Source organism: Athene cunicularia (genome assembly GCF_003259725.1).
Source record: "Athene cunicularia isolate RWA chromosome 2 unlocalized genomic scaffold, athCun1 chr2_part1, whole genome shotgun sequence".
NCBI classification, from domain to species: domain Eukaryota; kingdom Metazoa; phylum Chordata; class Aves; order Strigiformes; family Strigidae; genus Athene; species Athene cunicularia.
The window spans coordinates 44,149,685-44,177,612 of record NW_020799095.1 but is presented as its reverse complement, the minus strand read 5'-3'; the positions used below and the strand labels follow the sequence as shown (position 1 = coordinate 44,177,612).

General features: G+C 44.6%; 1 protein-coding gene across 1 annotated transcript in view; it reads right to left on the bottom strand.

Annotated features, from left to right (window-relative positions):
* Positions 1 to 22,667: 22,667 nt before the first annotated feature.
* SHH (sonic hedgehog) overlaps positions 22,668 to 27,928 on the bottom strand; it is a 5,991-nt gene continuing 730 nt past the window's right edge. The window contains exon 2 of the mRNA XM_026843503.1: positions 22,668 to 23,458. Within this exon, the coding sequence (XP_026699304.1) occupies positions 22,752 to 23,458 (707 nt within the window). The 3' untranslated portion in view covers positions 22,668 to 22,751. The remainder of the gene's footprint in view (positions 23,459 to 27,928) is intronic.

Below are 27,928 nucleotides of genomic sequence, written 5' to 3'. Positions count from 1 at the left end.
TAAAATCTTTCTGAAATCTAACACTAAGAAAAGTCGATAGCAAATCCAATTACAGATAACACTGAACACTCATCTGAATCCTTACTACTTTGTGCTTAGATAGGTCTTTAATAAAACAGAGGAGATGCTGTGAATTTGCTCTGGGATGGATTTAAGATTTCTCTACAGATATTCAGCTGCACTGATATCTGTCTATTCTTTGTCACCACCTATAATTTGCTTTATTATTATTATTATTATTGCTATTATTAAGTTTATTATTGAAACTGGGGCTTCTGCAAACAATAGCTGGATGCAAAATCTGGGTCCCAGGGAGATAACTGGGATGTGGTTGATGGAGCCCAGGGTACTGTTTGAGAACCCCTGCATACATGCTTTTCTATTTCTAGCCTGTATTTTTGTGTGAAAAAAAAACAGTCCTGGAAACCAAACCCCATTTAACTGAATGAGGAGATAATTTCTTTGCATATTCTCTATCTTAAAGACTGCTATAAACTGGACTCTGCAAAGTGATACCAGTTTCACTACTGTAAACCTTTCAGACTGTGCTATCTTATTGGAAAGCGCTTGTTTTCATTCAGTAAGGTCAGGAAAATTCATGGATCGCATCAAAACAGGGAAGATGCGGTTGTTCCCCCTGTGTTACTGTTAATCAGCCATATCCAGAGAGAGGATGTATGTCACCTTTAATGGGGGTGAGGAGAGGAGGAATATAATCATCCCTCATCAGTGAGACCCTCAATCACTGTGCTTCAAACAGCTGGGGGTACGTAACCTCATCTTCATTTGAAAATTTTAGTACCTTTTCTCTTAGCTGCCTCCATTTTATGCCTTTTTCCCCCCCTCATAAATTTTTATGATTTTTTTTTTTTAAAGGAGAATTTATGGGTGAAATGGCAGAGACCGTGTGAAATGTGGAAGAGCTAAAAGGCTATCACGGTGGTAAATGAGGCTAAATGGTTCTCTACCACCAGCTGTTTAGAGTTCAGTGATTGAGTCTAACTGACAAGAAATAATTACCCCCTCTCAGAGAGGTGAAATGGGTCCTCACACTGTGAATGCTGCTGATGAAGGGGCTGTCCCAGGAGAAGGCAGGATCCTTTCCGACAGTTTCTATGCCTACATCTTGGTTGTTTAAATGCCTCACGAGCATCTTGCACTAAGGTTTTTCTTGCACAGGGTGATGTCCTTTAGTGACTCAGCGTCTCTCTCCTGTTTTTCTGGTCCCAGGGAGGTTCAAAACCTTGACACGACATCATCTTTCAGGGATAAACCCAGAGCCAAAATATTCCCTGCATTATTGATTAAAACTGGCAAGTGTCTCTAAATGCTTTTATTTCAAAACAAGAGCCCTTGTGTTTCTTATTGCAAAGATGTGCATTAGGATCTAAAAGCATCTTTTTTTTTTTTTTTCCTTCTTCTCTAATCAATTCCAAGGAACAAATTTAATGAGTGCATTTGTTTGCAGGCTAGAGAGGGTGTTCAGGGAAAGAATGGCCCTGCAGTGCTCCAGTGTGAAGCCTGAATTCTCACAGATCATGCTGAAGCCAAATCCTCTTTTTTTTTTTTCAAGCCCTTAATATTTTGAGCATGAAAAAACCCATGAAGTGAGATGAAAAAATAAGCATGCTGGTGATGGCTTGAATGCCACTGTCTCTCTGGCTTTATTAGTTATGTTACTGCATTGATGAGGATGCAAACACTGGATAAATTTGAAACATACGACTAAATTAATTGTTATTGTGCAAGAGTCCATTCAAGGTGGTGCTGCATACTGCCCAAGCAAAGCCAGGTACTATCTCAGGTCAGCTCAGGGGGGTGGGAGGATGTTCTGGCCGCAGCCTGACAATGCTCTGTCACCATCACTCACCCAGTTTCTTTCGATGATGACCATGGTCACCAGATGGCTACCGTGAGCCACCATGGTGCAAATAGGGCCTGGTGGAGCCTTAGCAGTGAAAGAACATCTCTGTGAGGCTCTGCACTGGTCTCTCTGTCATTAGTCCTCTTTTAAGAGGCTGTTTCTGATGATTCTGTGTTTTGAGATGAGAATTTCAGCCATGAAATAGCTGAGGTCCTGTGGGTTGTAATAGGCCATTTAGTGTGCACACAGCATATTACCCTTTTGGCCGCCTCCTGATGTAAGCTGCTGCCTTCTTAGCTTCTTTCCCCTCGGTTTGATCTTGGAAAGAAAGGGGCTGGGCACTGGCTACAAAGCAGCATGCTAGAGACAACCAAACCTCATGGCCACCCCAGTGACAGCCCCTGGCCGATACTGGTGGCCTTCATCAGAGGGTGCATCTTCACTGAGCTGGGGGAGAGCAGCTGCAGCATGCTCTGAGCATCCTCTCCCTGCAATGCTGGCTGTTTCTCTGTTTTGGTAGGAAAGGAGCTACTCATTTTTCTTTGTTGGGAAAGGGAAGGGTTAAGAAATGTGTCTGGGAGCTGCTGCATCCTCAGGATTCCTTCTCCTCCTATGGGAACAGTTAAAGCAGGTGGTTTACTGAGCACAGAAATACTTGTTTTAAGAGAAGAGTATAAATAAATACCCCAAAAGAACCCCAAAATCCCACCCGCAAAATCTGACAACACACCAAATGGATAGACCCAACCAGGAAAGACTGTTCTCCCATCCACTGTCAATGCCTTTCAAGCACATGCTCCTGGTCACCAGTGGTTGCCCAGCAGCTCTCCCAGCTTCACATGTCTGCTAAAAAGTAAACCTTGAGGACAGGACTTTCCTGTTGTGAACCCATGTTGACTGTGCCTGATGATTGCGTTATTCTTTAAATGCCTTTCAACAGTACTCAGTATAATATTCTCCATAATTTTTCCAGGAACTGAGGTTAGGCTAAGAGGTCTGTAGTTCCCTGGGTCTTCTCTCACGCCCTTTTTGTACATTAGGATTACACTGGCAAACTTCCAGCCAGTGGGGACCTCCTCAGACTCCCAGAACCTTAAGTTCGAGATCTCCCTGGGACCAGAAAAACAGGAGAGAGACGCTGAGTTAAGATCAAGAGGGGTCCTGCTGCAACATCCACCAACTCATTTGGTACTCTGGGATGAATCCCGTCAGGCCCATGGACTTGTGAACATTCAGCTGATACAGCTGGTCCTTTACAATGGAGGAGATGAACCAGACCCAGGATCTCAAGCCAAGGGGGATTGGCAGAAGGGTGAGGAGTCAGGTAAAGGCGATGCTCACCCCAGGAGTCAGGAGAAAACCTACATGAAAGTGAGAAGAAACCTTCAGTGCTGAAACATAGTCTGGGTAAACAAATGCTCTGGTGCAGAGACAGCCAGAAAGAGTTTTCCTCTCTCCTGAAAAATATGAGTGGTTCAGGGTTTATTCTCCTTCAGGCTATTTCCTTCATCCAGTTGCTTCTGACCTTTCTAAAAACCTCTTTGCAAAGCAGAAGAAGGGGTTAGGGTGACAGGACCCCCTGCACACAGCCCCCCCAAGCTTTGGGCCATGGTGCACCAAGGAGGCTCAGCTGGTGGGAAATACAGGTCCCATTCTCACCATATTTCAGAGTCTCCTTAAATCCCCATCTCCAGGAACCACATCATCAGCACCTACCTCCTTGCAGGCTCCTCTCTGTGGTGTCAAGGTCTTGAAGGTGAACATTTTTGAAACATCAAAAATCTGAAAGCAAACAAAAAAATGCTGACACACTCTATTCAAATACTCTGGGATTTTGAAAGTGCAGAGTGGGCAACAAAAGGAATGGGAATCTTCACCATGAAGGTGATAGTTAGATGATATTTGGGTTGGCTTCCTGAGTGAAGGTGTGAAGATACCCATGACAAGAAACATGAAATCCAAGCTTCCCAGAAGTCCTCATTTTTTTTTTAGGTTGTCTTATGTTTGTGAGTGTATCTTGAGAGAGGATGTGTCAGTGTGAGACAGAGTGAACAGCTGTTGCCAGCTCTCTAAAAGGTAATAAGAAAGGTGATTTTTGGCCCTGGTTGCAAGGACTCATGCTGGGCATGATGGTACAAGGGCTTTTCTTCTTCCTCAGCTTCATAAAATTAAATAATTAAGTCTGGTATATGTCCTTCAGTCACACCTTTGCCCATCCCCATGCCAGCAATTCATGACACAATTCCCACCAGCACAGGGAGAAATCCTTTCCCCAGGACAGCACCTCCTGCTCCCCTCCTCAGCCCTCTGCCCTGTTCATGCTGCCTCTTCTAGAACAGGCAGTGGGATGGGGGGAACCCTGGCCCACATGAGAAGAGCCTGAGCCCATCTCTAATCCTTTTTGTGGGTTATAGATCCATTTTAAGTGCTTACCTTCCCCTTCTTTCTCCTGTCTTTACAGTAAGATTTCATGATGAAGGGACATGGACCCACATGGAGAAATAGGGTAGGCAGAAGCGATGCCAGGCCACTGGGGAAGAGTGATGCTGAACCTGGTTTTGGTCATGCCTGAGTTTTGCCTGCCCATGCCAAACCCAAAGGTGCCAGGAGAGGGGTCTGGGCAGGGGCTGATGTGCAGAGAGGCATGCAGAGGGTGGACAGGCTGCCCAGCTGGGTGCTGCCAAGCTCCTCAGGGGCTAGCACTGGGCAGGGAGATGGAGACCACATTTCTCAGGAATATGTTCCCTGTGCCATTATAAGAAATGCCCCAGGGAAACACCAAAAAACACAAATAGTCCCTTGTCACAGTTCTAGAACAACACTGTTTATAAAAATGCCCCATAATATTCTCAGAGAACCAGTCTTAACATGTGATTTTGGAAAGGGTGTGAAAAAAAACTTAGGTCAAACTGAGCCAGAGATGTAACCAGGCTTGAAATCCATTTACAGGAACTAATCACAAGGGGGTTTTGTGTTTTGTTTTTTTGTTTTTTCCCTAGCATCCCCAGCAAAGTCTTTGGACAGAAGCATAATTAACAGGCAAGGAAGAAACCAACTCAGGAAATGCAGCTTGCTGCAGCGTGAGGTGGTGGGGAGGATGCCTCTTGAAGGACACATCTTTTAAATATGTCCAGGGATGGTGACTCCACCACTTCCCTGGGCAGCCTGTTCCAATGCCTGACAACCCTTTTGGTGAAGAAATTTTTCCTAATACCCAATCTAATCTTCCCCTGGTGCAACTTGAAACCATCTCCTCTCATCCTATGGCTTGTTACTTGGGAGAAAAGCCTTGCTGCAGCCTCTTTTCAGGTAGTTCTAGAAAGCAATAAAGTCTCCACTCAGCGTTCTTCCCTCCAGACATATAGAGGAGATCAGGTAGAAAACAATAGTTTAACTCAATTTTATTGCTCAGTTACAGTGTTTGAGGGATGCAGGAGCGTGGCTGGTGTGCAGCAGAGGGAAAGTTTAATGCAGGGAGAGGTGGGAGGAATGAGAAGTGACTGCTGCCAGTGAAACCCCTTTACCCACTGGATGGCAATGAAAACCATAACACACCATGAACTGAGTCCACCAAGGCCTTTCTTCTCCGTATTTGGCAGAGCTCAAAATTCCTAGTCCCTGCTGTTGTGCGAGGCTGTTTTTAGGACCAGTGTCAGCAGGTGGTGCTGGGAGGTTGAGCAGGGCAGAGCATCCCCAGGCTGCCAGCACGGCTGTGTCCAGGGCAGGGGAGTGACGTCCTGAGTGTCAGCTTAACCTGGAAAAAGTGACTTGGATGGTAGTGGGAAAGAGGCGTAGAACCTGAAATGTTATCTTCATCCTGCTGGCTGCTTTCTAAATGAGCTTCATTATACACATAATTAAAGCAAGAGATTTGAATGCTATTTAGCAGTGTTTTAGGGGTATTAATTTCAAGACTAAGGGTACCTGGAGATTAAATGAATTAACTCACAACCAAACCAGGTTAATTGTCATTTTCTTTACCTGGAGTGAAGCTGAAAAAGGAAAGGTTTTTGATTCAGTAATAACTGAATACATTAAAGAAACGCAAGTTCTTGAACAGAAGGAAACTCACTATTAGAAACAGTGAATTGGGAACTGGCGTGTACATCAGCAGAGCTGGGCAGCAGTGTGGGCTCCAGGGCTGCAAGAATGGAATGGGCAGCCCCAGTGGGCAATGTGGCCATGACTCAGCCACCCGCATTCCTGAGGAGGGAAGGGCCCCAGCCGCTCCCCTGCTCTCCCTGTTTCCTTTTGGTTCCCTTTAAATGGACGCCTGTTGTGTAGTAGGGTTGGAAGCTCCCAGTTGCTCCCAGGCAGGGCTTGGAGAGCCCGCTAACGTCGGGCTCAGACCTGCTGCCAGGCACATCGATCCTTGCAAGAATGCAAAGCTGGGGAAAAGCAAACATGGAGCCCAGCTCTATGTGTTCGATCACAGAGCCTGCTCTCGCCCTGGAAGCACCCTGCATGTTGATTAAAGCACTAATCCAACAAATTTAACAGAAAATGAAGTGCCAGCGTGACATGCAAATTCGTCTTAAATAATTACAGGTTTCAGTCTCAGCTCTCTCTGTCAGCTGCTTCAGAGTATTGCCCAGGCCTGGCAGGTCCTGTAGCAGGCTGTGGTGGCATGGGCAGGACGTGGAGCAGGCAGGGATTCTACTGAGCACAGAGACCTGCTCAGGGCAGATATTTGGGGCGGGGTTTTTTCACTTGAAAATTTGGCCAGGCAAAGGTCCTTTCACCATATTGGGAAGAAACTGGCCTTTGCTCTGATCAGTGCATTCTGTTGCTCCATGCAAGAACAGCCCCAAACTGGACCTTCCATTGCTTTGTGCACCCTCCTGTGGTGGGGTGATGCTCCTGGACAGGAGCAGAGCTGGTCTGTGCCCACACTGAAGACGTCATAATGTCACTTCCTAACCCATGCCATGCCAGCCCTTCCACTGCAGCCGCCAAAAATATCAGCCATAAGTAAGCCCTCCCAGGTATCTCATCTGGACATCCCATTCAGGCATCCCGTCCATAGCTGTGTTTCTGCACACCTGCCCTGTAAGCTGAGTCTGGAGCTCTCTCCTGCCAAACACCTAACCTCTGGGTTTGACATGCATGATTTACTAGTGCTTGAATTTGACTGGATATCTTCAGTGTGACTTATGCATCTATCCATCTCTTAGCTGCTGCTCCTACACCTACAGGTTAGGCTTGTCTGCCCTGAAAATCTGTTCTGACATATAAGTGCAAGCTAAACACTGCTTTAAATAACAAGTAATTAGCTATAGAGATATCTGTGAAATCTGATTAAATTCCTGGAGAGATGTGATGTATTGCTGAGTACTTATTTTTCCATGGCTGGTGTGACTGACCAATGTTAAGAGACATGAATGATGGGCAACCTTTCAGCAGAGGGTCTGTCTCTAAGCTTTCATCTTTCAGAGTTCATAGCCCCCTGGGATTCTTCCTACATGTCTGTCATCATGAGATTTACTCCAATCCTAAGCAAAAACTTCGACTTCAAAACCTCTTCCTTCCTATGCATATGTGCTGCTACCCAGAGCTTTTCCTCTAACTCTGGTGGAGATACATCACCTGATACCTCCTAGCATCATATTAGCTTTTTGGGTGGGCATGCCACCTTCATGACAGTTACATGGACATGGCTAACGCATGTAGGACTGACTCATTTATCCTCTCTTACCTCCAGTTTCTAATAGGAATAGCTGGTTTTACTCCTTAGGTGCACAAGGAGCACTTTGGATTAGTCGTTATCATATTGTTTCTATTGTATAGTCAAGGTTATTTTGTGCTTCCTGATCAGCATTTTGGTCACCTTTATTGACCACGGTGGCTCTCATCTTGACACCCACCACAACATATTCCTAAATTTCTGCCAGGGGTATTAGAATAAATGAGTGAAACAATCAATGCGTGAGGAAATCCATTTGTCTCCTCCTTCCATTTTCACCGTGAGCCAGCTCACGCACTTGTTGCCACCTTCTTGGGCTTAGGTAGTGTATACTAATGTAACATCGTTGCAAAATCTTCTTAGATCAATTGTTCTGTCTAAAAATAAAATAAAATTGCTGACTTTATCAAAGAACCATTCTACATTAACTAACGCAATCAATGTGGTACTATATATCCTATTTTCTGTTTGTCTTTTGATCCTTCCCTTCTTTCGTCTAAAACCTGATCTGTTTTCTTGTGCAGTTCTGGGGTCAAGATATTTGCCCTGCACTTGTTCAGGCCTCCTCCTCCCTACCACCTACCAGTCACCTGCTAACACAGTCAACTTGACGGATGTGTTTAACGTTATCCATCCTGGACACATCATCTCACATGTTGGTTCTCTCCTGCTCTTGCATGGAGAGCAGCAAGGCTTCTATTTTTAAGGGCATAAAAGAACAAGTTTAATTTCCATGGTGAATGCAGTCAATTTCCATACATACTCTTGTTACCATGAGCCATTTTTCTGTTCCTCCCATGTACAATATCAGCATCCTCCTTCAAACCATGGCAAGGTACTTTTAAAGCCAGTTATCAACTTATTTTTGACTCCATCCTCTCTGCAGGGTGAACAAAGTTATCCTTGCACAGCTTTATCTTTATCTGGATATTTTGAGAAACTTTAGCTTTTTCCTATGCAAAGCCAAGCTACAAAACCTGACTTTGGCAATTTTCCTTGTAAACCTTCAAAAAGATTGGTGCCTTTGCTGCTCAGTGGCTTACCAGCTTGTCTCCAGGAGTGCGATTTGCCTGCAGTTATGTCAGTGTCCAGATCTGCTTTGTGGTACAGTGCCTAAAGAGGACTAGAAATGCGTTTTCAACACTTTATTGGTATCACAAAATTGGGTAAAATGCAGACACAGCCCAGGAAGATGTAGAGAGAATAGCCGTTAGTTTTAATACATCCAAAGGGCTTCACAAGGTGTTTGGGCAGAGCATTAGGACATTGTCACTCCCGTTAACACAAGGTTTTGTTGGCAAACTCTTTTTTTTTTGCATTTGGCCCCAAAATGAGCTTGTCAGCTTGCACAGCCCTGCCAGAGCCAGGGAGCCTTGTGCTGTTATCGTTTTGTGACTCGGTCCCCTCTGGTATAAAGGAAGTTGGGGAGGTTGGCTCCATTTGGTAACCCATGTCAGGAGATGCTGGGTAGGCGGGTGCAGAAGGGACCTTCCCAGCCCCAATGTTAACCCCTCTTCTCACTTGCTCACTCCTCTGGCATTTCTAAGTCCAATCCTGGGTGCTAGGGTAGGAAAAACAAAACTCCACAGACAGTTGTGAAGGGTCTGCAGGAGTATATTATGAACCACTTATTTCTCCAGGCTGTTTGAGTAGACTCTGTTTCTGTGCTTCACCACTGGTTTCATTCCCAATAAATCTGATGAGATCTTTTCTAAGTAACAGGTTATCAAACCTACTTGCCTTAGGAAAACTTTCCTTCAGGCAGCAGTGAACCTTTTATAAAATATGCAACTCCATCATGTTTCACCTCCTTCAAACAAGTGTCCTTGGAGGACCAAGGTGACCTACTCTCTTGCAGACAGGCTGAGCTGGGTGGGCTGGTATCCAGCTGGATGTTTTATACTTTTCTGTAGCTTTCAGCATCAAAGAATTTAAATATTCCACTGTGCTACTTTTGACTCGTCTCCTGATGCCAACTTCAACTGTGCAAACTTTACCATGACATAAATACAAGATTATTTTAAACTCAAGTTTTATTTTAAATTTTTTTTTTTTTTTTTGCCTCAGGGTCTTCAAGATTTCAGCTTCACCTTCTTAACATCTTTGCTGCAAACAATGAAAGATGAAGTTAATTTGAAAAAAACTCAGCATAATCTGAAATCCACATGCAATCACATGGCTCACGGAGTTAGAAATTTAAAAATGCCTCTGAGTATTAGGATATTGAAAATAAACAAAAAAGAGGTTTAGTAAAAATACTCTAAAAAGTCCAACTATTATGCACTTTTGTTATCTGAGAAGTTCTGTCATCAAGCTGATATTTCAACAGCTTTAAGACAGATGAGATTTCTAAAGGGGATTTCTAATTTGTATTTGTTTTTAATTTGGGGTTTGGATCACAGCAGCAGCAACAATTTGTTTTGTCGTGTATTTATGGCTGCACATGTTTAAAATGGTAAATCTGCACTGACCTATTAGACCACAAAAGTGAAACCAGCTTCTGTATTCTCATTCTTTAGCTGGAAAAATAAACCCACAGCATGCATGTATAAAATAAATTATATTTTTACAGCTTTCAGGTTTGGAACTCAAAGACTATGCAAGTCTTTTGGATTGTCACAGCCCTGGCTTTAAAAACAAGGAAATGATTCTTTACCAGAAAGTGTCTTTTTCAAGACAAAATACATTTTTCTAGCTGCTGCCTTTCATTAAAATTATATCATTTTATCCAAAATGAAACTAAAATTAATAAGGAGCTTAAAAAAAAAAAAAGTGCAAGATTCTCTGGGAAAGAAATGACCCAAAATACAGAAAGGTACTGGTTTGGTTTAACTCCAGTAAAGATATCTAAGCCTAAAAGAAAATTCAGAGGTAGCACTGGATCACCCTGTGTTGAGCACCCTACTTCTTCTTACCTACCTGTTTTTATTGGTTTTGCTTCTCACAACAAATAAAAATGTTTTCCTTCAGTCCCTAAGCCTTAAAAGCCAATACAGATCCACTCATATTTGACAACACAGAAACGTGGATAGGACCTGTTACTTGGCCCCCAAGCCATGGCTCCGATGTACCCAGACAGACCAGAGAGCCTGGGCTGGTTCTCTCATAGCTGGATTCGTTATTTGATGACAAATCCATCTTCTCTGGCTAATATCTAAGCCCTGGACAAACACACGCATAATTTTACTCATTCAAGTTGCTTCATGCCTCGGGGTTGAGGAGGCTGAATTCAGAAGATGCTCCCGCAAGGCAACAGGTGAAACCATAGGTTGGCAATAACAGCCCAGCATCCAGGTCTGACCTGGGCATTTTGGGAGTAGAGAGCAGAAGTTATTAGTAATACAGACCAGTTTTACACCATGGATCCACCCAGAGAGGCAGGAGGGTTCCCCAGCATCCCTTGCAGGGCTTGTGGGGCAAGCAGAGGGTCAGGCCAAGACAAGGAGTCAAATGACACCAGTTGCAAAACGTCTCATTTCCATGAGAAGACCTTCTGAAATATATCTCAGGAGTGTCCTAAATAGTACTTGCTGGTGGGAGTGGAAGGTGCTGACAAATCCAGGCAAAAATAAAGGAGCTTTATTGCAAGTGGGTGATGAAAGTAACACTGACCACAACAAGGGAGCACGTTTCATTACGACTGTGGCAGAGCCTCTGTGAAAATTACAGGGAATGCTAAAGCAACCCTGGAAAGGATTCAAACAGCAGTTTGCTCTCGGCATGACCATCACAGATTGCTGGAAACAGTGAAAGAGAGCAAGAGGGAAGCCATGTTTTGTCCTTCTTCCTGAAGATGCCAAACCTCGTGGTCTTTAATGGAGATGGAGGGAAAAGGATCAAAGAGGAGGTCAGAGATAAACTTCTTCGAAACATGTATGAAACTAAAGTAGTTGGGTGATTTTTTTCTGGCAGGAATACTGACCTGTTTTTCACCCATTTCTGGTTCAGAGATTGACACATCTAACCTGTGGAAGATAATTTTTTTTTTTTAATTATCTGCATTCTGAGTCTCAGCAGAGCTCAGCATCTCCTTCATGCCCATCCCTATCTTCTGTGCCAAAGGAATCGATTTTTTCTGTCTTCCCCAACCTTGAAATATCCCTGGGGAATATTAGGCCAGAGCATGCAACCATCTTGCTGCTGACTGAGTTTCCCCCGCATTGCCTCTACGTGATTACATTCCATTTGTAGACCCTTTTTCTATTGATTTTCATGGTAAACCGACATAATTTGGCTGATACATATTTTCATTTTCCCCCACTGCTGATGAGTTGTTATATCCTCTCCCTGAATTTTTGGTTTGTTTTTTTTGGTTTGGTTTTTATTTTTTTTTAAACTTGATAGTTTGGGAGAAAAAGATGACCTTGTAGAGGTGAAAATCTCTCTCCTGTTGTCCAGCCTTGTTGAACCCAGGCATGGATATGGCTTAACCCCGCAGGAGCACTCCCTGCTAACTGCACAACTGTTAATAATTTTGTGATCAGCCTGTGACTGTTCCAAAAAGTAAGAACAAACGAGTTAAATCACAAATCTAGCGCGCTTCCTATCCTGCCTATTCCTAAAGAACAGCACGTCAGCAGTGCCAGAAGACACATGGATGATAAGTTACTAATAAATTCATTGTGTTACTTATTTTTAATGGGCTAATAAAAACAATGCTCTTCTTTTAACAGTGTGCAACTTGCATGAAAAGAAACGGTAGAGTTTGGGAAAATATTTTATACTTGAATTGTAGGAATGGTCATTGTAACAGTCATTAATTGCTATAATTTAGCTTTAATCGTGTATTGATTGCATTTATACCAGATGAGAGAGCAGTGTACCATTGCATCACTCGTGCTCTGTGTTGGAGGCTGCTGAGCTGCACGGTTAACAGGGAATCACTAGAGGTCACTTTGATTCCACCTAAAGGAAAAAATTCTAAAAGGTCTGGGGTTTGTTTCTGCTTCTTTTTTCGGTAAGACATTTTTTAAAAGCAAAGTATTTTTGCACATGTGCATAGTACTTGTTTATAGAAGCTCTTTCAGCTGAATTTTATTCTGGTGTAAAGAGTGAAACTTTAAAGGAGTTTATAAAGCTGTGCCTATATTCATCAAGAGGAAATTTGGCCCTGAGTTTCTTTTTTAATATGAAACATCTTCCACTGGATTTGATATTCATGATAACAGATGTCATTATTTAACTCTCAGTAAATAGTTCTGTCCTGTCAGGATCCCTAAAAATAGGAAAAGAATAGCTCTGATGTATAAATCTGAAAGAAGACACTCTAATTTTGCTGCTTATTCTGTTATACCCAAAGCTGAAGTAATATTTAGGTGTGTTTCCTTCTCAGCTTCTGCTAATAACCAAGGTGCAGACATTTCCTCAATGAGAGAAAAAAATCACCTAAAACTGAACACCTCCTGGTAAGGCAAATGGTTTTCCTGCTGCAAAGAGCAATTCCAGAAGGAGCCTAAACTTATTTTATATTTAAGTGACACTTTGCCTCCTTGATAACTGGTAGCATGAAATCTGACTTTTCTTTCATTTTAGATGTCTGGGCTTGCTTGGGCCCTACCCTGCTGGCTCCTCTCATTGTGGAGTCACAAGCGCCTGAGCCCCAGGTGAAGAACCATGACACAAGTCCCTCCAAAATGGCATCGCTGCTGCCCAGCTGCCTGCCCACTTAGTCCCTGACGTGGCAGGGACTGCATGGAGACAACCCTCCCTCCCTGATGAGCATCAGCATCCTGCCCATCACTAAGTGCAGTTGGCTTATTCCTGTTTTGGGAAAGGCAAAGCCCCTTGCACCTCCAGGACATTATCCAGAGGGGTGGAAATCCCTTGGTGGTGCCTAGGTCTTCCTTGCTGTGTATATGTCAGCTTTTGCTGCAAACCACTGCAGTATCTGCCAGGAATCACTGGTAAGGTCCCACAAAGTTTCACCTTTTCTTCTTCACCTGTTATTGTTCAACACCTGCTGGAAGGCACCAGGGGACCCGATGAAGCGGCACAACCCCAAGCACTAGTGGATACCAGCTGAATCTGTCCCATTGTGGCACCACCAGTTCAGTGCTAAGCTGCTCAACACCGACAAAAGCAAGACACCAGAGATGATCTGAAATTAAAATGTTTCAAAAGGGCTTATCCCCCATCCTGTGCTGAATGCAGAGGACACCTGCCCTTGTGCTTGGGAACCAAGCCTCTCCCAGAGGTGGAAAACAGTTCTGCTTTTGTTGCGCAGACCAGGGCACTTATTTTCCATGAACAAGCCCTTTTGCATCCACACACCACAAAATAAAGGCTCAAGTGACTCCCTGATGTCTACATGAGTAACTTGAGAGCAGTGGACGGGAGAGCTGTAGGCTGTTCTCCTGTGTCTGATGCCCAGGACAGCTCCTGGCGGCAGGGCTGAGTCACCAAGACCAAGCACCAGTGAGCAGATCCAGCTGTGTCATGCTCACACCCAGCCGCTTGTGGCTTCTCAAAAACTGGGCTTTGGAGAATGGGAGGTTCCTGAGATCCCAAAAGGTCTCAGGCAAGAAGTAAAAGTGTGGGTGTTAGGGCAAGCACGCCTCCATCCATACCTCCTCTCCTTGGAGAGTGGGTGGTCTTGGTCTATTGTTTTCTCTCCTAGAAACACACTGCTTCTTTCCTTTGACAGTGCACAGATTAAAGAAATTTCTTTCCAGGAACATGTCTCCATGTGCTCCATGGTGCTTCCTCGGCCCTCTACAGCTTTTTATCCCCATGGCACTGCATGTCCCTCTCCAGATCACATTAAGCAATGTGACTAGCACCTCTCCCATGAGCATCTATCTCTTCTCCCTTCCTTTCCCCGGGGGAGAACTGAGTGGGAATAGTTTTAATTAACTACACTGTATGTGCAGAGTGTTTATACCAACTCAGGCAAGGCTGAACAAGCGTGACTTGCTCTTGGAAAGAGAGGCACTGAGGTTTGTGGCTGCTCTGAAGTCCTAAGCTCATCCCACAGCACAGGAGCAGCCCCAGAGAAATCTTTGGACTACACTGTTTTTGGACTACACTGGGCTTACCTCAGTGTGGACACAGAGCAGGAGAGAATATGTAAACGCCCGGAGCTCTGTCACTCTTCAGAGCTACGGAAAGTCTATATGCACCCGACATCAGGACCACTGGATGAGTCAAGGATGGCCCAAATGCAACCTAACACTCCATGGGGACCCTTCACAGAAAACAGAGGACTACAGTGACATTTTGGCATTTGGATTTAGCTCTAAATTAGAACACTTACATTCAGACACATATTTGCAGGTGTCTGTGTGAGCTCTGGGTGTCCCAGCTCCCTCATTAGCCCATGGAGGTTTTGTCCACCTAGACCCCTCCAGACAGCAGGTACCTACTTCAGGGGGAATCAAACTGTCCTCTAGGCCCCACTGACTGCACTAGGAGACACATAGAGACACAATCAGAAGCAAAAATCATGTCTTAGCCTTGAGCTGGCTACTGCCTTGTGGGTCCTCCTTGTGACTTCTGTGTACAGTGCAAAGTTTAACGTGGTGTAAAAAGCCAGTTGTCCTCTTTTCCAAAGGTATTTAGAATGGACTTAAAAATCCCGTAGGAAACGTGTTTATTTTATATATAAAGATGCCTAATACTGGCAGTTGTAAGAGATTTAAAAATTAAATGCAATTTGTAAACCAATACATAAATAAAAGGGCTTTCAAATAGGCAGCCATGTAAAGGTTCTAGATCATCCTTGGGTTTCACTATATACACACAGGAGATCCCTCACTGACACACAGGCAGTAGATGATATCTGAATCACTGTGTTTCTCATCATGTAGACCACACAGACCACAGAAAATTATCCTCAGAGATGTTTTTCTGCACATCTCTGATGAAGGCAGAGAGACAACAAGCTACTTGGCCAAAATTAGAAAAAACCCCATCAAAGGGGTAAGGACCAAACCTGGTTCACTCAAAGCACAACATCATTCTGGCAACTTGTTTGTAATGAGGGATTTTTCTGCTGCTTTCTCCTTCAGCTGGCATTCCTACGGCTATTTATAGTTTCACTTTATAACCAGTGGTTAATATTTTCAAAGTAGTCTAAAATGTGGTCACCCACACAGAAGATATGACTGACTCTCCGGCACTGCCTAAAAAGTGTTGCCCATTATATTCAACATCTTTTTGCAAGGAACTGTGGGGAGCTGTTGGCAGAGGGCAGGGAAGATGCCCTGTTGCCTTGGAAAGAAGGTCTTTTAACGCCACCATGTTTCGCAATGCTGTGCATGAGCTTGCAAAAACTCTTACCTTCTCCTGAAGATGTCCCACAGTGGGATTTCATGGATATACATTTTTTTTTTCTACTGAGTTTAACCCCCCCCTTTTCAAAGTGCAGCTGCATGCTCCTAAATACAGGAGTTAAACCTTATTGCACTCTAGATCAAAAACTAGTATTTCATGCCTTCTCCTGCACTGCTGTGTAGTGACAAAGTTCCTGGTGACTTAAGTAGGAGTGAGGCTGCGTCCTGGGAGACAAAACTTAATTGAGTGTAATACCACAGGGCATGTAAAGTAGGACAACACAGCCTGACCTCATTTTGCCCATACATAACCCTACTGACATCAGTGGGAGCTGCACATACGCAGTCAGGAGATGACAATTGCCCACTCTTGGCTGCTCCAGGAAATTCCTGTTTGCCTGATAAATTCTATTATTTAATCATGCAATATGAAAGTGAGAGATACACCAAGTAAAGCTGAGCAAACACAGCTCAGCTCCCTGCCTGTTTGAAGTTGCGGAAAGGCTCCTTTTGACGCTGGTGGTTGTTGGATTGAGCTCACAGTACACAGTGATTCATAATCATTTTCCTCAATGAAAGCAACCAGGTTGGTTTGTTGTTATTTGTGGGATCACATGACTCATTATTTGCAAATATTTGAATGGCAGTTGGACTTTCTGATGCCTGTGAACCCCATAGCTTCCACTGGTGTTAGCACAAAATGGTTATTCATATAAATACCGTGCCAGAACAGACTTGTTTGATACTGTACGTATATTACACTCCTGTTTCTAGAAAAACTTTGCAGAGTAGAAAGGGCATCATTTGGCAAAGCCAACAAAGCTTGCACCGAACCAGTGACTATTCCAAGAGAATTGTTCATGAACAATCCCAAGACTAATGTTTATTTGCATTCATCACAGTCTAATAATTAAAAACAGTGCTTACTGATGTAGAAAACAGGACAGGACTGACTTACAGAGAAGAGGCTAGCTGAGCAAGTAATGTTTCAACTGTCTTTGCTCAGTGCAGGCTGAAGAAGCAGAAGCAGAGTTCAACAGAGCTCTGAACATCCCAGATTTTGAACATGGGATTTCTTAAAACTAATCTTGTTTTAACTCATGGGTTTCTTTTCCCCCAGAAGAAATACAAAGAGAATATAAAGAAAGACTCTTGGTAGATGGAATGTGATACTGTAATATTTAGGCAAAATATTAGTTTATTTAACAGTACCTATTACCCAGAGGGATGGTAGCTCTCCATCCTTGGAGACGTGTGGGGGGAGACACGAAATGGCCTCCAGCAGCCTGCTCTAAGCTGGCTCCATATGGGCCAGGGCTGGACCCAGGACCACCAGAGACCTCTTCCAGCCTAAACTGGTCAAAAAAACATATTTTAATGCTCTAAACTGGCTGAAGCCTCAGCTATACCCTGCTTGTTAAATAAAACTTCTTCCACCCAGAGAAACCCTATGGCAGCTCTGTGACATAGTGCCTGTGTGTGATGATACCAAAAGGATGTTGCTGTAATTGCATACAGATTTATCTTCCATTCCCTTGTAGCAAATGCTATCAAAAGACTCAAGACTTGGAACGATACAGCATTCCCAAGTATATTTTTCCTGTGAGCACATCCCTTTTTCAAGGGAGACATTGTGGTGTCCCAGAGAGCTGGTCCAGACAAGCGTTTCTCCAGCGATGGGGTGAGGAAGGGGTCCAGAGCTGTGCAAAGCATACGGTGCTCCCACAGCATCCCGGCTCCCCTGCCCATGTCCAAGCTCTTCTGCCCTTGGGCAACAGCCAGATGTGAGTTTGGTGGCCAAGGGACCCTCTGCATTCACGCCACACAGATCATCCCTTGTCACCTCTCCTCCTTGGTAATACAAACGGACATCTGTTTACACCAAACTGAGCAAATCTAATATTTATTTCACATTTAGGTCACAGGACATCAAAACAAATATTTTTACCCCAAACAGATTTTCTAACCTTGTGGTTTCACTCCTGATTTGCAGCAATATTTGTCCGAAAAGCTGGCTTTCTCTCACTTAAAAATGGAAGGAAAAGAAGTTATATAGGGTCCTGCACTGGGCTTTACAGTAACAGCACAACTCCCTGTGCACCCGAATCAGCTCTGAATGCCTCTCTTGATTACTGGAATCAGGACAGGATTATTAAACTCATATTTCCTGGATTTGCTCACTTCATTTCAGTCCTGGAAACCAAAATTATTTAAATATGTAATCCTAAAGATCCCAAATGCAAAGCATTAAAAATTATATTTAACAATTTGGGCATAGACAGTGCCTGTAGGCCTCATCCTGCTCCCATCAAAATCTGAGAAAAACCCATCACTTGCAAAGATGCACTTTTTAATTATGATTTTTTTCTCTTTTAGCCTGCATAGGCCAAGGATTGCATTAACACTGCTCCCTGTACATGGAAAATTGACCTTTTTTTTTTTTTTTTTTTTTTTTTTTTTTTTTTTTCATAAAGATTGCACTAGTTCTAAGGCAGAAACTGCTGAAAAGAGGATTTCAAAAGCCTAGGAAATCTAGTGGTCCCTTATGGCTTGCAGTAATGAGTAAAATAAAATGCTCTTTCATATTTCCTTTCCCATATAATTGAAATAGATGTTGTACTGGAGTTGCAAAACTGCTGCCCAATTATCACCCAACTGGGCTGATTTACATCACCCGCTCAACCTTGGCGTGAATGTGAAGTGCTCAGGAGGGCCAGTGTAAACATATTTATAGCCCGGTAGGATATGCTGAGCTCTTAATATAGGGATAATAATATTATATATGTAGACATATATGTGCGTATCTATATAAAAAGATATAGCTAAGCAAACTTTCATACGTGAGGGCACAAAGCTGCTGGCTGTGGCACAGCCTGGCTAGCTGGCTGTGAAAAACTTGGTTTACTCCAGTGCTTGGCTTGGATTTTAACTGTGCTGTGGATGTGATCCTCTCTTACTGGCGTATCGAAGCTTCCCTTTGGTTAGTTTACCTGGTGTCTGGGCACCGGGGCACTGCATGAAAGACCAGTCAGGTAAACACAGACTAGCTCCTGTCTCATTAGGGTCACTTTGCATGTTGTCTTGGATGAGGGAGGCTGGGGAGGGACAGGCAACCACTGATGGGCTGACCTTCAGGTCATCTCTGTCTCCCCACAGATCCCTGCCAAATGAGTTGGCTTTGCAGAGCCATGCAGTATTTTGCAGGTAAATGATAGACTCTACATGGCTCTAGGTGGGAGAAAAGGGAGGTTGACGCCATCACATGAGGTGGCATGGGCATAATTTCTGCTGTGTTTGAAGGATCCTGTGCCAAATCCCACAGGACTGAGCACTGGGCTCCCCATACCCCATTTCAATATCACTGGAGGAAAAAACAGAGCTGAGAGTGTACGATAGGAATGCGGTCACATAACAGACATTTCAGGAAGTCTCTGTAATTTCTTTAATTATTCAGACAACAGAGCACAAGGATAATAGCTTCAAGTACATTCTTATACATTATTTTAACAGTAATAGATATGTATTTAGTCATAAACTATTCTGTAGCCACCACTATGTGTACATTTTATACAAACTATTGCCATACTTGGACCCTGAAAATGGATGGTGACATCTCCTAGACATTTTGCACAATGTTATGACAGTACATCCTTCATACGAGAGCTGTAGCTATAGGTTGGATCGGTCCATCTAACAAAGCACTTCTAATGCATACCACGGAGAGGTGATCCAGATGTGAGGCGCCAAAGGAAGAGATGTAATAAATATATGGTGAGAGGGAGGCGTACAGTCGCTTGAAATACGTGTGATGGAGAACACAGCACAGAATTTCTTTACTTGGTGAAACTTGTTGATCCTAGTATAAGACAGCATCTTAGCTTCTCTCACACCACAAAGCTCTGAGCTTGCCTTGGCCTTCTGGTGAAGGTTGAATGCAGCAATATCTGATATGATCCCTACTGGGTCATGTACCCTACCCTGACACAAGCATGGACTCTGGTCTAATGGGTCTTTTTCATCTCAGTTATAATTTAGATTGAGGCCCCCAGGACAACGGCTCTACATTTGATCACTGACATCCCTAAACACCTCCACCACCTGACCTCTGGAGAAGGTGGGCTTCAACATAGTTGTTTTTAGAGTGTAAAGGCTTTACAAAATGTCAGCTGCCAGTCAGAGACAGGTGTAAGAGAGCTCAGATGCCCAGACAATGCTGTATGAAGGCCAGACTCTTACAGTAGAGACTCATTTGTTCCACGATCACATTTTCACATGCCCCAAACCAGCCATGTTTGCAGCCCTCAACACCCCAGCAGCCCCCAAAGACATGGAGATGACAGAGTCCGAGCCAGGGTGGGCAGCAGGTCCCCGGCACCCACCAGGCAGTCCACAGTCCCCTGCAATGCCCCACACCACGTGGGCATTAAGGTGGCTTGGTTCCTATCCCAGCAGTCCACATGGGCGCTGCAGCATGCTGGTGGTCACATCGAAGTCTCACCACCCTGGCTATGTCCAAGCTTTGGAGAGTGGAAGTGGCTCTGGACTAGAAGCTGCTGGGAAGGAGAGACCACATACATCTGTTAGGGCTTGACACAGGGGTGCTTGTGCCTGGGGCTCAGCCACCAGCTCCTGCTCCAGAAACTCCCAAGCTTTCAGTGTGAAAGAGCGTGGTCTACACTCTCTGGAGGTGGCACCAGGCAAGGACATCCCAGGAGGCCACCTGGAGCTGCCGTCCATCCAGGCGGAGGACATGGCTGCGTCTCTGGAGCAAAAGACTGCCCAACAGATGAACATCCTAGACCAGCAAGTAATGGAAACCAAAGAAAATGTGAGAAGACATTCAAGGAAAGCTCCCTCTGGCACGGTCCTGTCGCAGATGCGCACACACAAGCACACATAATGTTTTGCAAAATTTTTAAAGGGATCCTGGAAACCCTCCAGGGAGGAGCACGCAGCGCAGCAGAACCTCACTCATCAGCACCCGGCAAGAGTGAGCCCCTCGGTGGGGCTTGGGGCTGGGACCAGGCAGGGGATGCAGCACTGGCCCCACCACTCGGCTCCTAAAACACATCTCCAGTATGTTCACCCATCAATGGCTCAGGGCAAACTCTGATGCATTACAGCTAAGGAACATCTCAGAATAAATGAACACATTTTTATCCCTTTCTTTTGTTTTGCAAAGGGTGGCTTGTTCTTTTCTTGGTAGCCCCAAGCCCCACATTGTTACTCAGACAAGATGGCCAGTGAAATCTGGTGGCCACCTCCTTCTTCCAGCATCAAGCCACGTGAATCCCAGTTAATTTACCAAAGTCAGTGTCTCTACCCCAGATTTCAATCTTCTGGGCACCCAAATTAAAGCCAATTAAAATCATGGTGCCACCACAAGGTGAAGGCAGCTGCCTGTCTTCAGATTAATACGCTTCAAAGGGCAAACTTGAATTAGCACCCTCAGAAATCAATTTTAAGAGCTGTCTATGGTCTCCAGACCAGGCTGGGAGGTGGACGGGGAGCCAGGGCTCCGGCAAAGGGAAACCGCATCTCCCGGTCACTCGTGCAAATAAGTGAGGTTCTACTGTTAGTACAAGAGATTCCAGGTTACGCGCGGATGTGATGGATTTGTTTCCTTAAATAAAGTACCAAAATTAAAAGTTATAAGCAACACATCTAAATAAAATAATGGGCACTCCTTTAGGGATCATGTTTCCTAAACCAATAAGCAAAAAGGAAAAAAAAAATGGGATGCACCAGGAACTCTTAGTTATTATATTCTAACCAGACTGTGCATGGCACATTTTATTTCTATAAAACTATTAAAACTATTACAAAATATTCAAAAATACATTTTAGTAAATTTACAGCAGTTATTTCTCAATTTATTAATGCAAAACATCCTTTTCTCTCCTCTGTACAAACTACCGTCTCCATCGTCACAGAATTGCCGCCATGTGCGCTTTTTAAAAAATATTATTTTCTAATAAATTTTTTTTTGAAGTTAAAAATAACAAAGTTTCTTACGTTTTTTTCAAATAAAAAGTTTGTGTAACAGTCTTGACTTCCATGAACGTGGCCAAATGGTGTTTTTACAAAGCAAAACATGGAAAACAATACAGGAAATGACGTTACATTTGAAACTATTTAAATTAAAATAATATATTCTCATATTTTACACTATTTCAAAAAACGAAATGTGATTCAGTTAAGTATTGATCTCTCAAAAAAATCTAATTTACAATTCTGTGTATAAAAATATAATTTACGGACCCCCATGAAGTTTGTCTTTTTTTGTTTGTTTGCTTGATTTTTAGACTTGCTGAAATGAAGGAGCAATGTAATGGAGAGATGGGAAAGTACAGAATTTTGCTTTCTGAAAGTCAGGACACACGTGACATGTAGAAAAATAGACTCTGCGCAGTTTTGCTTGGCCTCACAAAATAATTTTTTCCCCTGTGAGTACAGTTCACATGATAATAAATTATCAAAGAAACTATTTAAGGCTCTTGAAGGTCCGGTTCATATCATTTAAAACATCTATTCAAAATACCAAAGAAATAAATATCCAGGAGAGGAGGAAAAAAAACCAACAAACAAAACAACGAAACAAAAGAACAAATAAAAATATATATATATATTTATAAACTAAACGGAACAGAACTTCCCGGGGTCTTTGTTTCCCTTAAAGTCTACTTTGGACTGTCCTACTTAATTATTATTATTTTATTATTATTATTTTTAAGTCTTAATCCGTGCTCTCTTTTAAAAATATGTATTTTTTTGTCTTTTTTTTTTCTTTTAGGTTTTTCTTTTTTTTTTTCTCATTTTTTCTCCTTTCTCTTTCTCTCTCTCTCTCTCTCTCTCTCTCTCTCTCTCTCTCTCTCTGTGTGTCTCTGTCTCTCCCTCGGAGGCTGGCGGGTGGCCGGTGCAGCATGGGATGCTCTCAGCTGGACGGCACCACCATGCCCAGTGGGTGCAGAGAGTCACTATCCAGCACCCAGCTGCCGATGCGGTAGAGGAGACGAGAGTACCAGTGGATGCCGGGGTTGGTGGGGGCACCCGTTGGGGCCCCCCCGCCAGAGGGACAGAGGGCAGCCAGCATCCCCTGGAGCAGGCGGAAGGGAGCGAACGCCCAGTGAGCCCAGCTGTGCTCCTCGATGACGGCATAGCAGGAGGCCAGCACCCGGTTGATGAGGATGGTGCCCTGGGCGGTGAGTGGGGCGTATGCCCCTGAAGCCTCCTCCCGCAGTGAGACGCTGTGCACGGCTGCCGGCAGAAGCTGCCGCCCACCCTCGCCCAACACGTAGACCCGTTGGCCTGGCCGTACGCGGCTGGCAAAGAGCGCCCGGCTGCTGGGGGTCCCCACCTGCGACTGGTTGTGTTGGGGGGCCACGAAGAGGAGGTGGGCAGCCGTCAGCAACAGCCGGGCCCGGGGCTGCCGTGTCTCGATGACATAGAAAAGCTTGTGGGAGCCATCCTCCCGGTCAAGGAAAGCGAGGAAGTCACTGTAGAGAAGCCGGCCCTCTGCGTCGGCTACCAGCACCCGGTCTCCAGGGCTCAGGTCCTTCACCAGCTTGGTGCCGCCTTGCTCCAGGTGCACCGTGGCTGAGCCAGGGAAGCAGCCACCTGATTTGGCCGCCACTGAGTTTTCTGTGTAAGGAGAGAGGTACAGAGGGGTTAGAGGGGGCACTTGCCAGGCCGCAGCATGGGGGCACAAGGGGACATGCTGCTTCCCCAGCCACCCCAACCTTCCCGTGAGGCACGAGTGGCGGATGCAGCCTCAATCCCCTCCAAAATTCCTCCATTCTCATCTATGAATGTGTCCCATTTGTACTCAGAGAGTCAAGAGAGAGTTTTCCTCCTGCCAGATTTGAGATTTGAGCCGGTGCTTCTTCCCCTGAGTTAGGAGTTACAAGGGTGGTTTTTCTCATTAAGGCAATGGGCCAAAATATTTCCTCTGAGAAAGCTGTTCCAGAACAAATCTTTTCTGGAAGAGCTTCCCACTTGACCACTGTCTGCCCTGCACCAACACCTGATGCCAGACAACTAGCAGGCTTTCAGAGCCAGGCAGTTTTGCTGGGATGAGGTTTCTCCTCTAGGCGAGTGTCTGTGCTCACAATACTTGCGGTGCTCATGTTCTTATTCAGGGAGCCCATCTAGGGCAGCAGACAGCAGAGAGCAGGAAAAGGCTTTACCCCAAGGAGCACATGAAGTTGCCTACCACCCCACTGGAAAGCAACAGCCTAGATCTCCTGAGCACCTCTCCATCTCCCTGTGCATGACCCCATGCTGCCTCCAGCCCTTGCTGCCTTCCTGCTTGGCACGATAGCTGCTGAGGCACATGCCACCACCCTGCCTGGCATCCCCAGCACTCCAATTCATTCCTCTTTTCAAAAAAAAAGCATCATCTCCTTCGTCTCTCCTACCCCACTGGAAGGAGGATATTGTTTCCTGTCCCAGGGTGTGTGGTTCCCAGGCAGCCCCACGCCTGTGCCAGACCCAAGCACATCCCTCCTTCAGCTCCTTCAGCTCTTGGAATTAGACACTAAATTCTGTCGCCAGCTGCTGCTGCTTTCCAGTGCTACCAAGACGAACGATGGCAGGTTTAAAGAAAGCAGAAATAGCTATGAGACTGTCTCTTGCAAACCCCTTTCTGGAAGCTCAGCCACGTGCAAGGTGGTGGGAGAGGACCTCTGGCCTCCTCCAGATCTGTCCCTGACTTAACCAAGGGACTCTGCAGTGTTCCTGAAAACTCTGATTTTCTGTATATTGGGTTGTAGTCTGTGGTACGTCACAGTAGCCAGTGTCGTTGCTACAGCTGTTGACATTCTTCATCCTTCCCTCGCCTTCCCCTGGTTTCTCCCACTTACTCCCTATGCCAGATTAGAGTCGTGGTGATTTATCTCCTAAAGGCAGTCAGATTTTATATTTTGCCTCTGTGGCTGGTACTGAAGCTCTTATGATTTAAATAAATCCTTGAGTGTCTCCTAATGACTTTCTCAGGAAGGACAGGAAGAGTGAAAATTAGACCGTTATTGATTTGCTAATGACTTTATCACTTCTCCTTCAGAAATGAAGCAGCGAGATCTCCAAGGCCTCTTCAGGGAGGACATGGCAACAAACAAGCTATGTGCTTTATGTGGAGCCCTCCGCTAGCAAACTACACCTTCCTACAAGCTGGCGGTAAAGGTCTGGCTAGAGCTTTGTTTGCATATTCAGGGACTTGATGAATAGATCTAGTAGTGTAGCAGCTCTACAAACATGCCAGTGAATTGGCAGAGGTGTGAAAATCTGCTTCTTTGAGCAGTGCTTGTTTGGGTTCTCTAATTAAAATCCAATAAAGGATCAGCATTGTCATTCTGATTCATGTAATAAATGCAGACACTCTTGGAAGAGAGGACACTTCCATTTTTTTCCCAGCTTCTTTCCCCCCTTTTCTCCCCCTCCCTATTTGTTCAGGTGCAGAAACCCTATGTGCCAATTCACACACATACTCTCCAAAAAACCCAGGACCTTCCAAGCACTATTTGCACAGCAGAGCCACTTTTCCAAGGCACTCAAGATCTGTATTTGAATTTTAAATGTAGAAGCTTGCTCTAAATACTTGCTGTAGCGCATTATCAATGTCCCTTTTACCACCCCTGCCTCTCCCTCCTCTGTCCTGGTGACAATAATTCAGCCTTGGGGGAACTCTTCTTTGCATTCCAGTCTCCGGGATCATACTTTTTGCAAACAGAGATCTAGATAAAGAATCTTCCTGCCTGGCATTATGGGCTTTAATCTTCTCATAAGATGCTCTGTCATGAAATGAGGTTTGGACAGTTTGAAATCAGACTGAGCGGGTGGAATTCAAGCCTGCTCCCTTACAGCCCGCGTGGTACAGTCACACGACCCTGCCTGACACCCTCTAAATATTGCCCCCAAGCCCGTGTGTGCCGAATCTCAATGAGCAGCTTGGGGTTGCTCCTCTCCTATGAAATACCCGTGGGGGTGGATTAGGGGGTGCACTTGGGCTAAGGTCATTGCGCGCCACAATCGGACACCTTGCGCTGTAAAGCCCATCTTTGCTGTTGAAAGGCATGTTTCATATCACTGCATGGCTGACAGCTTTGCAGGGCCTCCTTTTGGCTAGAAAGGACCCGGGAGCTGAACAATAGCAGTAGCAGGCTCGCAGGACAAAGCCCACATGGGCCCAGAGAGGTGCTACCTCGGCTTAGCCCCTGGGGATCCTCGGGCTGGAGTGGGGGGGCTGAGCCCCTCTTGCAGGCAGGCATGGCAAGGCCAGGCTGTTTTCCCTGCCGTGAGGCTGCGGGTTTCGAAGCAAACAGCTATATTTAAAGAAAGCCCACGATTTTCTTTTGCAACCAAGTGTTCCTTGACACTTCCAGGGGGCTGCTGTGCTAGAGGGTGCTATTAAAACGTGCCGTAGCTGCCATGCCACCGGGTGGAGGGAGGCGGGGGGCAGGAGGCTGACACTTACTCCCCCCAAAAATTGTCAAGTGTCAAGAAAATGAACTCAGCAAGTCGGGGATTTCTTGCGAGCTGTTCCCGGGTTGAGACAGCGTGTGGCGTTGTAAGCACAGGGGAGGGGAAAAAAAAAAAATTGTATGTGTGTGTATCCCTATCTGGGAATTTCCTAGCGGCTGCCGCTGAAGAAGGCAGGGGACCACGTTACTTATTTATTTTCCTGGCCGGCTCCCACTCGGAGATTAGAGATCGTGAGTAAGGCGTGCAGCCAGTGGAGACGGCCACTAGTGTTTGTGTTGAACATGCTCTTTGGATGGGGAAAGCAGCAAATCCCACGGGGGGAGGAGAAGGGTGTGTGGCTGCGGCGCAGCGCTCGTGGGAAGGCTGGGCAAGCAAACCACCCAAATAAAAATGCTGTCAAAAAGTGCTGCAGCTGGTTGGCCTTTTTTTTTTTTTTTTTTTTTCTATTTTCTTCCAAAATGCAGAAAGAAGAGAAGCTGTTCTGTTTTCCTGGATGGCTGCCCTTAGACAAGGCAGTTTCCCAAGGGCTTCTTGGTCTAGAGAAGTGCCAAATAGCTAAACTGAGCCCTACAGGACAGCTGGGGCAAGAACAGAGGTGGGACTTTAAACTTCAGCTTCTATTTCCTGAGTAAATCTTTAACCATCAAGACAACATCATATAGGGGTTTAAGGTCTCTGCCTTTCTTCTGCTAAGACTGTTCTTTCTATTAACTGAGGTGGTGAGAGGAAGACAAGCCAAGAACGTCAAAGACATTTTGTTTTGACATCTAAACACAAATTATAACACTTAATTACTGACCATAGTATCAGATCCAATGTGGGATCTCTTTATCTTATAATTTTACTATTTATTGCAGTCTCCCTATATTGAGGGCTGTCCTATTTTACAAACTACATTGGGATAAATCATCACTAAAAGTGCCCATTTTTCTTCATCATCTGTAACAGGGGCTCTAGTGACTGGTTCAGTAGGATGAAGACATCTACATGCATCTCAGATTAATCCTTTCTCTCAAACATTGGTTAATCCTTTAAGTTTATAGTAAAAATAAATTGGACTAAATGCTCAGCAAACCCAACTTCTTTCAAAACCTCCAGCTTGTCTAGAGCTTTGTTAACCTGCTCAGCCCATGGGTATTGAATAAATTCCACTACTTCCATACTTCATCTGAACAAACAGATGTGGGTGGAGACCCTTAGAGTGTGTGTTAAAAAATAAATGTTTCATCTGATTTTAGCTTTAAAGAAAACATACCTTGTCATCAAATATGACATGTTCTGCAAAGCTATTGCTTTAGTAATATGTATCTATCAATCTTTTTAAATAGCGTGTGCTTTGTCAAGGGAGGTGATAACTTTCATTAAATGAAAAGCTATAGCTGGAAAAAATGGACGGGCTTCTAATAAGTAAGCTTGTCCTTTTTTTGCATGCATTGATATAGAAAACCCCTCGCTCTACAAACATAGCCACTTTTATATCCACGATAGCTATCACCTGTTTTGTAGGTTCCTCTTCAAAGTAAGTGGGTCCTGATTACTTTTAAATTAGCAAACTCTATTCTAGTTGGTCTTTCTCTCTGAGATAAAAATCTCCAGTAGGATTTGAATTATCTATGCCCATATGGGCAGAAA